General features: G+C 47.7%; 1 protein-coding gene across 31 annotated transcripts in view; it reads right to left on the bottom strand.

The window, feature by feature from the left end:
• Positions 1-398: 398 nt before the first annotated feature.
• LOC143724294 (phosphatase and actin regulator 1) overlaps positions 399-12,222 on the bottom strand; it is an 81,474-nt gene continuing 69,650 nt past the window's right edge. For 4 of the 31 annotated variants that reach the window (XR_013197338.1, XR_013197339.1, XR_013197335.1 and 1 more), the window contains exons 13-15: positions 1,946-2,420; positions 1,800-1,883; positions 399-1,603 (exon numbers count right to left, since the gene is read on the bottom strand). Coding sequence is in view for 4 of the 31 variants with exons in the window: in XM_077217277.1 (XP_077073392.1) it covers positions 2,405-2,420 (16 nt within the window). In the remaining 27 variants the exon portion in view is untranslated. Of the gene's footprint in view, positions 2,421-12,222 lie in introns of all 31 variants that reach the window. The other 27 variants (XM_077217277.1, XM_077217272.1, XM_077217276.1 and 24 more) reach the window with 23 other exon arrangements.

Here is a 12,222-nt window from a genome sequence, read left to right as displayed (position 1 = left end):
TATAGGCGGAGAATAGTTGGCGTGACGCGTTGAGTTCTGAGGGATATAACCTTATATTTTTTTAATCAAATATCTTGCATTTTTTTGGGCAAATATTTTTCACAAGAAAGTAACAAATTTATACAACATTGCCACAATTACATAGACACATGTATTCTATCTGACTGCAAGTTTGAATTTGTGAAACACACACACACGTGTAGGTCCCCACTTGTTAAAAAATGTAAAAATCCAGCCGTGTTTTTTTTGTTGATATTAACATGATTTAAAGCATGATCAACAGGGGACCTGAAGAATGTCCCCACTTGTCTTGGCTCCGTGTTGATGAGTGTGTAACGACACCATGGTCCCGTTAGATAGGTAGACAAGGACACACACACACTCTTACACACACAGAGTCGCTGTGAATAAGCTCAGTTTTATTGCTGAATCATGACGTCCCTCGGACAGCTGGTCACATGACGCTGGTCAGGACGGGCGTCGCACCCTCATATAAACTCATGCAATTTCTACAAAGTTTTCAAAATCACACCATTGTTAAAAAGATGATTCGGTTCCTTAAAAAAGTCCAGTCTTTCCTCGTGGGCTCGGTTCGGTTACGGATGTTTGTTCTTCGCTGCCAGTGTTCAAACTCTGAGGAGTTCCTCCTGGAAAACCTTCCGTTCGTGCAAGCGTCTGTTTAACTCATGATGATGATGCGGTGACTCGTGTTCAGATTCTCCAGGACTGGCTTCAGTTTATGATCCAAACTCCCATAGAAATAGTCACTTTAGGACTTCAGATCGACCATCTCAGGGATCAATAATTCAACCCAATCACAAATAAATTAAACACACTGCGTCTGTTAAAGTGCACACAGAATCTGATCACCAGCTGGACGTGGAGACGATCACATCAGACCGGCTTCACTCTCGACCGTTAACTCTCGCTTTCTGAAAGATCAGACTTCAGCTTAAAACAAGAACAAATATCTGCCATGGAGTCAGACAAATCCTCTGAGTTCAAAGGGAAAACTAGAATATTACTCAAACCTGACTGACAGACATCATTTCTTATTTTCAGAAAAAATCACTTTTAATTAGAAAACAAGACTTACTATCTGAAGTCATGAGTCTCTTCATTTAGGACTGGAAAACAAAAAACACTAAAGGAAGAGCAGCTGTTTCTGCAGTGTGTGACACATCTGAACCGTCCATCAGCATTAAACACACACACACACACCTGAACCAGCCGTCCGTCAGCCTTAAAAACACACACACACCTGAACCAGCCGTCTGTCAGCCTTAAAAACACACACACACCTGAACCAGCCGTCCGTCAGCCTTAAAAACACACACACACCTGAACCAGCCGTCCGTCAGCCTTAAAAACACACACACACCTGAACCAGCCGTCTGTCAGCCGTAAAAACACACACACACACACACACACACACACACACACACACACACACACACACACACACCTGAACCAGCCGTCTGTCAGCCTTAAAAACACACACACACACACACACACACACACACACACACACACACACACACACACACACACACACACACACACACACACACACACACACACACACACACACACACACACACACCTGAACCAGCCGTCTGTCAGCCATAAAAACACACACACACACACACACACACACACACACACACACACACACACACACACCTGAACCAGCCGTCTGTCAGCCTTAAAAACACATACACACACACACACACACACACACCTGAACCAGCCGTCCCACACACACACACACACCTGAACCAGCCGTCACACACACACACCTGAACCAGCCGTCTGTCAGCATTAAAAACACACACACACCTGAACCAGCCGTCTGTCAGCCTTAAAAACACACACACACACACCTGAACCAGCCGTCACACACACACACACACACCTGAACCAGCCGTCACACACACACCTGAACCAGCCGTCACACACACACACACACACCTGAACCAGCCGTCCGTCAGCCTTAAACTGATCATTTCCTTTATTAAAGGTCAACAGATGCGCCACTGCGCTTGAAGCCTGAAAAACAATTTTCTAGTGTTGGATTCTACAATAAACAGTAAAAAGAATGTTAAAATGCATTGAACTCAAAAATAAATACAAATCAAAATGAATAAAAAGCACACACAAAAAAAAAATCACATTGAGGTCATTGTGCTGACAGACATCATGAGAAAGATCAGAGTGAGAACAGAAGGAATGCAGACGATATAAAAGGTATAAAGCAACGACTCCAGGCGGAGAGGAGTGTTCCTGAATGTGTCCCTGTGGATGGTGACGTGTGTATCACTGTCCCAGATCTGAGGACCAGTGAAGGGGAGAGTCACACGAGCTTCATCATCATCATCATCATCATCATCATCACCGCTCGTCTCTACGGCCGGTGAAACCTGCACACACACACACAGCAGCGTCACACACACCTTCACCCGCTCTGTTCAATGACTGATCATTCAGCTGAGATCAGCACTATACAATTCACAGAGAGTTGTCAGAGGTTTCTGCCGCTAGTGTTGTGTGTTGTGTAGTGCCGTGAACACTGAGTCCATCAGGAACTGACGCTAGTGTTGTGTGTTGTGTAGTGCAGTGAACACTGAGTCCATCAGGAACTGGCGCTAGTGTTGTGTAGTGCAGTGAACACTGAGTCCATCAGGAACTGGCGCTAGTGTTGTGTGTTGTGTAGTGCAGTGAACACTGAGTCCATCAGGAACTGCCGCTAGTGTTGTGTGTTGTGTAGTGCAGTGAACACTGAGTCCATCAGGAACTGCCGCTAGTGTTGTGTGTTGTGTAGTGCAGTGAACACTGAGTCCATCAGGAACTGGCGCTAGTGTTGTGTGTTGTGTAGTGCAGTGAACACTGAGTCCATCAGGAACTGCCGCTAGTGTTGTGTAGTGCAGTGCACACTGAGTCCATCAGGAACTGGCGCTAGTGTTGTGTGTTGTGTAGTGCAGTGAACACTGAGTCCATCAGGAACTGCCGCTAGTGTTGTGTAGTGCAGTGAACACTGAGTCCATCAGGAACTGGCGCTAGTGTTGTGTAGTGCAGTGAACACTGAGTCCATCAGGAACTGGCGCTAGTGTTGTGTAGTGCAGTGAACACTGAGTCCATCAGGAACTGCCGCTAGTGTTGTGTAGTGCAGTGAACACTGAGTCCATCAGGAACTGGCACTAGTGTTGTGTAGTGCAGTGAACACTAAGTCCATCAGGAACTGGCACTAGTGTTGTGTAGTGCAGTGAACACTGAGTCCATCAGGAACTGGCACTAGTGTTGTGTAGTGCAGTGAACACTGAGTCCATCAGGAACTGGCACTAGTGTTGTGTGTTGTGTAGTGCAGTGAACACTGAGTCTATTACCCCTTTTCCACCAAAGCATTTTGAGAGCCGGTTCGGAGCCGGTGCCTACTCGCGAACCGGTTCTTTGTGTTTCGACAGCCAAAGAACCGGTTCTCGGCCAGGAAAACTGGTTCCAAAGCGGCACCAACTCTTTGCTGGACTAGAACCAGAGAACCGTTCTTTTACCACCGTGTCATGCTTACGTCGGGGGCTGGGGGCGGGTTTAGATGTGTCCTAAACATATTTTATGACCGCAAAGCCAGGAGAAACATTTGCAGAAACACGATGTAGTCCACCATTGTAATTATTATGCTTGAAGTTGGCGCAAGCGTTTCTAGCTTTTTTTAAATTTTATTTTTTTATTGAAAACATTATGTAAGCAAAGAAGAAAACAGTCAAAACATAGAACAAATAAACGGAAAGAAAAAAGACACAAGACAGAGGTACATAACTAATCAGAAATGATTACATATCAAAGGAAAAGATTAAAAGACTTACTTATTTCAATTGTTTTTAAAGCCTTCATGGTACACAAGTTAGAGATAATCCCAAAATAATGTACTTGCTAGCGTTTCTGTATGGCGACGTACACAGTGACGTAACGACGTCGTTCGCTGGGCGCTCTAGTCAGTGGGAAAACAAACCGGTTCTGAGAAGGTTCGCAAGTTGAACCAACTCCGAACTAACTTTGAACCAGCACCAGTTCCGAACCAGTTCTTTTTTGGTGGAAAAGGGGTATTTCAGGAACTGGCGCTAGTGTTGTGTAGTGCAGTGAACACTGAGTCTATCAGGAACTGGCGCTAGTGTTGTGTGTTGTGTAGTGCAGTGAACACTGAGTACATCAGGAACTGGCGCTAGTGTTGTGTAGTGCAGTGAACACTGAGTCTATCAGGAACTGGCGCTAGTGTTGTGTAGTGCAGTGAACACTGAGTCTATCAGGAACTGGCGCTAGTGTTGTGTAGTGCAGTGAACACTGAGTCTATCAGGAACTGGCGCTAGTGTTGTGTAGTGCAGTGAACACTGAGTCCATCAGGAACTGCCGCTAGTGTTGTGTGTTGTGTAGTGCAGTGAACACTGAGTCCATCAGGAACTGGCGCTAGTGTTGTGTGTTGTGTAGTGCAGTGAACACTGAGTCCATCAGGAACTGACACTAGTGTTGTGTAGTGCAGTGAACACTGAGTCCATCAGGAACTGCCGCTAGTGTTGTGTGTTGTGTAGTGCAGTGAACACTGAGTCCATCAGGAACTGGCGCTAGTGTTGTGTGTTGTGTAGTGCAGTGAACACTGAGTCCATCAGGAACTGGCGCTAGTGTTGTGTGTTGTGTAGTGCAGTGAACACTGAGTCCATCAGGAACTGGCGCTAGTGTTGTGTGTTGTGTAATGCAGTGAACACTGAGTACATCAGGAACTGGCACTAGTGTTGTGTGTTGTGTAGTGCAGTGAACACTGAGTCCATCAGGAACTGGCGCTAGTGTTGTGTGTTGTGTAGTGCAGTGAACACCGAGTCCATCAGGAACTGGCGCTAGTGTTGTGTGTTGTGTAATGCAGTGAACACCGAGTCCATCAGGAACTGGCACTAGTGTTGTGTGTTGTGTAGTGCAGTGAACACTGAGCCCATCAGGAACTGGCGCTAGTGTTGTGTGTTGTGTAGTGCAGTGAACACTGAGTCCATCAGGAACTGGCGCTAGTGTTGTGTGTTGTGTAATGCAGTGAACACTGAGTACATCAGGAACTGGCACTAGTGTTGTGTGTTGTGTAGTGCAGTGAACACTGAGTCCATCAGGAACTGGCACTAGTGTTGTGTGTTGTGTAGTGCAGTGAACACTGAGTCCATCAGGAACTGGCGCTAGTGTTGTGTGTTGTGTAATGCAGTGAACACCGAGTCCATCAGGAACTGGCACTAGTGTTGTGTGTTGTGTAGTGCAGTGAACACTGAGTCCATCAGGAACTGCCGCTAGTGTTGTGTAGTGCAGTGAACACTGAGTCCATCAGGAACTGGCGCTAGTGTTGTGTGTTGTGTAGTGCAGTGAACACTGAGTCCATCGGGAACTGGCGCTAGTGTTGTGTAGTGCAGTGAACACTGAGTCCATCAGGAACTGGCGCTAGTGTTGTGTGTTGTGTAGTGCAGTGAACACTGAGTCCATCAGGAACTGCCGCTAGTGTTGTGTAGTGCAGTGAACACTGAGTCCATCAGGAACTGGCGCTAGTGTTGTGTGTTGTGTAGTGCAGTGAACACTGAGTCCATCAGGAACTGGCGCTAGTGTTGTGTGTTGTGTAATGCAGTGAACACCGAGTCCATCAGGAACTGGCACTAGTGTTGTGTGTTGTGTAGTGCAGTGAACACTGAGTCCATCAGGAACTGCCGCTAGTGTTGTGTAGTGCAGTGAACACTGAGTCCATCAGGAACTGGCGCTAGTGTTGTGTGTTGTGTAGTGCAGTGAACACTGAGTCCATCGGGAACTGGCGCTAGTGTTGTGTGTTGTGTAGTGCAGTGAACACTGAGTCCATCAGGAACTGGCACTAGTGTTGTGTGTTGTGTAGTGCAGTGAACACTGAGTCTATCAGGAACTGCCGCTAGTGTTGTGTAATGCAGTGAACACTGGGAACTGGCGCTAGTGTTGTGTGTTGTGTAGTGCAGTGAACACTGAGTCCATCAGGAACTGCCGCTAGTGTTGTGTAGTGCAGTGAACACTGAGTCCATCAGGAACTGGCGCTAGTGTTGTGTGTTGTGTAGTGCAGTGAACACTGAGTCCATCAGGAACTGGCACTAGTGTTGTGTGTTGTGTAGTGCAGTGAACACTGAGTCCATCAGGAACTGGCGCTAGTGTTGTGTAGTGCAGTGAACACTGAGTCCATCAGGAACTGGCGCTAGTGTTGTGTAGTGCAGTGAACACTAAGTCCATCAGGAACTGGCGCTAGTGTTGTGTAGTGCAGTGAACACTGAGTCCATCAGGAACTGGCACTAGTGTTGTGTAATGCAGTGAACACTGAGTCCATCAGGAACTGGCGCTAGTGTTGTGTGTTGTGTAATGCAGTGAACACTGAATACATCAGGAACTGGCGCTAGTGTTGTGTGTTGTGTAGTGCCGTGAACACTGAGTCCATCAGGAACTGGCGCTAGTGTTGTGTGTTGTGTAGTGCAGTGAACACTGAGTCCATCAGGAACTGGCGCTAGTGTTGTGTGTTGTGTAGTGCAGTGAACACTGAGTCCATCAGGAACTGGCGCTAGTGTTGTGTAATGCAGTGAACACTGAGTCCATCAGGAACTAGCACTAGTGTTGTGTGTTGTGTAGTGCAGTGAACACTGAGTCCATCAGGAACTGGCACTAGTGTTGTGTGTTGTGTAGTGCAGTGAACACTGAGTTCATCAGGAACTGGCGCTAGTGTTGTGTGTTGTGTAATGCAGTGAACACTGAGTCCATCAGGAACTGGCACTAGTGTTGTGTAGTGCAGTGAACACTGAGTCCATCAGGAACTGGCACTAGTGTTGTGTGTTGTGTAGTGCAGTGAACACTGAGTCCATCAGGAACTGGCGCTAGTGTTGTGTGTTGTGTAATGCAGTGAACACTGAGTACATCAGGAACTGGCGCTAGTGTTGTGTGTTGTATAGTGCAGTGAACACTGAGTCCATCAGGAACTGGCGCTAGTGTTGTGTGTTGTGTAGTGCAGTGAACACTGAGTCCATCAGGAACTGGCGCTAGTGTTGTGTGTTGTGTACTGCAGTGAACACTGAGTCCATCAGGAACTGGCGCTAGTGTTGTGTGTTGTGTAATGCAGTGAACACTGAGTACATCAGGAATTGGCGCTAGTGTTGTGTGTTGTGTAGTGCAGTGAACACTGAGTCCATCAGGAACTGGCGCTAGTGTTGTGTGTTGTGTAGTGCAGTGAACACCGAGTCCATCAGGAACTGGCACTAGTGTTGAGTGTTGTGTAGTGCAGTGAACACTGAGTTCATCAGGAACTGGCACTAGTGTTGTGTGTTGTGTAGTGCAGTGAACACTGAGTCCATCAGGAACTGGCGCTAGTGTTGTGTGTTGTGTAGTGCAGTGAACACCGAGTCCATCAGGAACTGGCACTAGTGTTGTGTGTTGTGTAGTGCAGTGAACACTGAGTCCATCAGGAACTGGCACTAGTGTTGTGTGTTGTGTAATGCAGTGAACACTGAGTCCATCAGGAACTGGCGCTAGTGTTGTGTAGTGCAGTGAACACTGAGTCCATCAGGAACTGGCACTAGTGTTGTGTGTTGTGTAGTGCCGTGAACACTGAGTTCATCAGGAACTGGCACTAGTGTTGTGTGTTGTGTAATGCAGTGAACACCGAGTCCATCAGGAACTGGCACTAGTGTTGTGCGTTGTGTAGTGCAGTGAACACTGAGTCCATCAGGAACTGGCGCTAGTGTTGTGTAGTGCAGTTAACACTGAGTCCATCAGGAACTGGCATTAGTCTTGTGTGTTGTGTAGTGCCGTGAACACTGAGTTCATCAGGAACTGGCGCTAGTGTTGTGTGTTGTGTAGTGCAGTGAACACTGAGTCCATCAAGAACTGGCACTAGTGTTGTGTGTTGTGTAGTGCAGTGAACACTGAGTCCATCAGGAACTGGCGCTAGTGTTATGTGTTGTGTAGTGCAGTGAACACTGAGTCCATCAGGAACTGGCACTAGTGTTGTGTGTTGTGTAGTGCAGTGAACACTGAGTCCATCAGGAACTGACGCTAGTGTTGTGTGTTGTGTAGTGCAGTGAACACTGAGTCCATCAAGAACTGGCACTAGTGTTGTGTGTTGTGTAGTGCAGTGAACACTGAGTACATCAAGAAATAGCACTAGTGTTGTGTGTTGTGTAGTGCAGTGAACACTGAGTCCATCAGGAACTGGCACTAGTGTTGTGTGTTGTGTAGTGCAGTGAACACTGAGTCCATCAGGAACTGGCGCTAGTGTTGTGTGTTGTGTAATGCAGTGAACACTGAGTACATCAGGAACTGGCGCTAGTGTTGTGTGTTGTGTAGTGCAGTGAACACTAAGTCCATCAGGAACTGCCGCTAGTGTTGTGTAGTGCAGTGAACACTGAGTCCATCAGGAACTGGCGCTAGTGTTGTGTGTTGTGTAGTGCAGTGAACACGGAGTCCATCAGGAACTGGCACTAGTGTTGTGTGTTGTGTAGTGCAGTGAACACTGAGTCTATCATGAACTGGCGCTAGTGTTGTGTGTTGTGTAGTGCAGTGAACACTGAGTCCATCAGGAACTGGCGCTAGTGTTGTGTGTTGTGTAATGCAGTGAACACTGAGTACATCAGGAACTGGCGCTAGTGTTGTGTAGTGCAGTGAACACTGAGTCTATCAGGAACTGGCGCTAGTGTTGTGTGTTGTGTAGTGCAGTGAACACTGAGTCCATCAGGAACTGCCGCTAGTGTTGTGTAGTGCAGTGAACACTGAGTCCATCAGGAACTGGCGCTAGTGTTGTGTGTTGTGTAGTGCAGTGAACACTGAGTCCATCAGGAACTGGCACTAGTGTTGTGTGTTGTGTAGTGCAGTGAACACTGAGTCCATCGGGAACTGGCGCTAGTGTTGTGTAGTGCAGTGAACACTGAGTCCATCAGGAACTGGCACTAGTGTTGTGTGTTGTGTAGTGCAGTGAACACTGAGTCCATCAGGAACTGCCGCTAGTGTTGTGTAGTGCAGTGAACACTGAGTCCATCAGGAACTGGCGCTAGTGTTGTGTAGTGCAGTGAACACTGAGTCCATCAGGAACTGCCGCTAGTGTTGTGTAGTGCAGTGAACACTGAGTCCATCAGGAACTGGCGCTAGTGTTGTGTGTTGTGTAGTGCAGTGAACACTGAGTCCATCGGGAACTGGCGCTAGTGTTGTGTGTTGTGTAGTGCAGTGAACACTGAGTCAATCGGGAACTGGCGCTAGTGTTGTGTGTTGTGTAGTGCAGTGAACACTGAGTCCATCAGGAACTGGCACTAGTGTTGTGTGTTGTGTAGTGCAGTGAACACTGAGTCCATCAGGAACTGCCGCTAGTGTTGTGTAGTGCAGTGAACACTGAGTCCATCAGGAACTGGCGCTAGTGTTGTGTGTTGTGTAGTGCAGTGAACACTGAGTCCATCAGGAACTGGCGCTAGTGTTGTGTGTTGTGTAGTGCAGTGAACACTGAGTCCATCGGGAACTGGCGCTAGTGTTGTGTGTTGTGTAGTGCAGTGAACACTGAGTCCATCAGGAACTGGCACTAGTGTTGTGTGTTGTGTAGTGCAGTGAACACTGAGTCTATCAGGAACTGCCGCTAGTGTTGTGTAATGCAGTGAACACTGGGAACTGGCGCTAGTGTTGTGTGTTGTGTAGTGCAGTGAACACTGAGTCCATCAGGAACTGCCGCTAGTGTTGTGTAGTGCAGTGAACACTGAGTCCATCAGGAACTGGCGCTAGTGTTATGTGTTGTGTAGTGCAGTGAACACTGAGTCCATCAGGAACTGGCACTAGTGTTGTGTGTTGTGTAGTGCAGTGAACACTGAGTCCATCAGGAACTGGCGCTAGTGTTGTGTGTTGTGTAGTGCAGTGAACACTGAGTCCATCAAGAACTAGCACTAGTGTTGTGTGTTGTGTAGTGCAGTGAACACTGAATCCATCAGGAACTGGCACTAGTGTTGTGTGTTGTGTAGTGCAGTGAACACTGAGTCCATCAGGAACTGGCGCTAGTGTTGTGTAGTGCAGTGAACACTGAGTCCATCAAGAACTGGCGCTAGTGTTGTGTGTTGTGTAGTGCAGTGAACACTGAGTCCATCAGGAACTGGCGCTAGTGTTGTGTGTTGTGTAGTGCAGTGAACACTGAGTCCATCAAGAACTGGCGCTAGTGTTGTGTGTTGTGTAATGCAGTGAACACCGAGTCCATCAGGAACTGGCACTAGTGTTGTGTGTTGTGTAGTGCAGTGAACACTGAGTCCATCAGGAACTGGCGCTAGTGTTGTGTGTTGTGTAATGCAGTGAACACCGAGTCCATCAGGAACTGGCACTAGTGTTTTGTAGTGCAGTGAACACTGAGTCCATCAGGAACTGGCGCTAGTGTTGTGTAGTGCAGTGAACACTGAGTCCATCAGGAACTGGCACTAGTGTTGTGTGTTGTGTAGTGCAGTGAACACTGAGTCCATCAGGAACTGGCGCTAGTGTTGTTTGTTGTGTAGTGCAGTGAACACTGAGTCCATCAGGAACTGGCACTAGTGTTGTGTGTTGTGTAGTGCAGTGAACACTGAGTCCATCAGGAACTGGCGCTAGTGTTGTGTGTTGTGTAGTGCAGTGAACACTGAGTCCATCAGGAACTGACACTAGTGTTGTGTGTTGTGTAGTGCAGTGAACACTGAGTCCATCAGGAACTGGCGCTAGTGTTGTGTGTTGTGTAGTGCAGTGAACACTGAGTCCATCAGGAACTGGCGCTAGTGTTGTGTGTTGTGTAGTGCAGTGAACACTGAGTCCATCAGGAACTGGCGCTAGTGTTGTTTGTTGTGTAGTGCAGTGAACACTGAGTCCATCAGGAACTGGCACTAGTGTTGTGTAATGCAGTGAACACTGAGTCCATCAGGAACTGGCGCTAGTGTTGTGTGTTGTGTAGTGCAGTGAACACTGAGTCCATCAGGAACTGGCGCTAGTTTTGTGTAGTGCAGTGAACACTGAGTCCATCAGGAACTGGCGCTAGTGTTGTGTAGTGCAGTGAACACTGAGTCCATCAGGAACTGGCGCTAGTGTTGTGTAGTGCAGTGAACACTAAGTCCATCAGGAACTGGCGCTAGTGTTGTGTAGTGCAGTGAACACTGAGTCCATCAGGAACTGGCACTAGTGTTGTGTAATGCAGTGAACACTGAGTCCATCAGGAACTGGCGCTAGTGTTGTGTGTTGTGTAATGCAGTGAACACTGAATACATCAGGAACTGGCGCTAGTGTTGTGTGTTGTGTAGTGCAGTGAACACTGAGTCCATCAGGAACTGGCGCTAGTGTTGTGTAGTGCAGTGAACACTGAGTCCATCAGGAACTGGCGCTAGTGTTGTGTAGTGCAGTGAACACTGAGTCCATCAGGAACTGCCGCTAGTGTTGTGTAGTGGGGTGAACACTGAGTCCATCAGGAACTGGCGCTAGTGTTGTGTGTTGTGTAGTGCAGTGAACACTGAGTCCATCAGGAACTGGCGCTAGTGTTGTGTAGTGCAGTGAACACTGAGTCCATCAGGAACTGCCGCTAGTGTTGTGTGTTGTGTAGTGCAGTGAACACCGAGTCCATCAGGAACTGGCACTAGTGTTGTGTGTTGTGTAGTGCAGTGAACACTGAGTTCATCAGGAACTGGCACTAGTGTTGTGTAAAGCGGTGAACACTGAGTCCATCAGGAACTGGCACTAGTGTTGTGTAGTGCAGTGAACACTGAGTCCATCAGGAACTGCCGCTAGTGTTGTGTAGTGCAGTGAACACTGAGTCCATCAGGAACTGGCGCTAGTGTTGTGTGTTGTGTGTAGTGCAGTGAACACTGAGTCCATCAGGAACTGACACTAGTGTTGTGTGTTGTGTAGTGCAGTGAACACTGAGTCCATCAGGAACTGGCGCTAGTGTTGTGTGTTGTGTAGTGCAGTGAACACTGAGTCCATCAGGAACTGGCGCTAGTGTTGTGTGTTGTGTAGTGCAGTGAACACCGAGTCCATCAGGAACTGGCACTAGTGTTGTGTGTTGTGTAGTTCAGTGAACACTGAGTTCATCAGGAACTGGCACTAGTGTTGTGTAATGCGGTGAACACTGAGTCCATCAGGAACTGCCGCTAGTGTTGTGTAGTGCAGTGAACACTGAGTCCATCAGGAACTGGCGCTAGTGTTGTGTGTTGTGTAGTGCAGTGAACACTG

The sequence above is a fragment of the Siphateles boraxobius genome, unplaced genomic scaffold, assembly GCF_051911475.1.
Source record: "Siphateles boraxobius isolate OS27281-9 unplaced genomic scaffold, OSU_SipBor_1 72, whole genome shotgun sequence".
In the NCBI taxonomy this organism is placed as follows: domain Eukaryota; kingdom Metazoa; phylum Chordata; class Actinopteri; order Cypriniformes; family Leuciscidae; genus Siphateles; species Siphateles boraxobius.
Note: the sequence above shows the minus strand (reverse complement) of the source record. Positions and strands in the feature narration are given on the sequence as shown.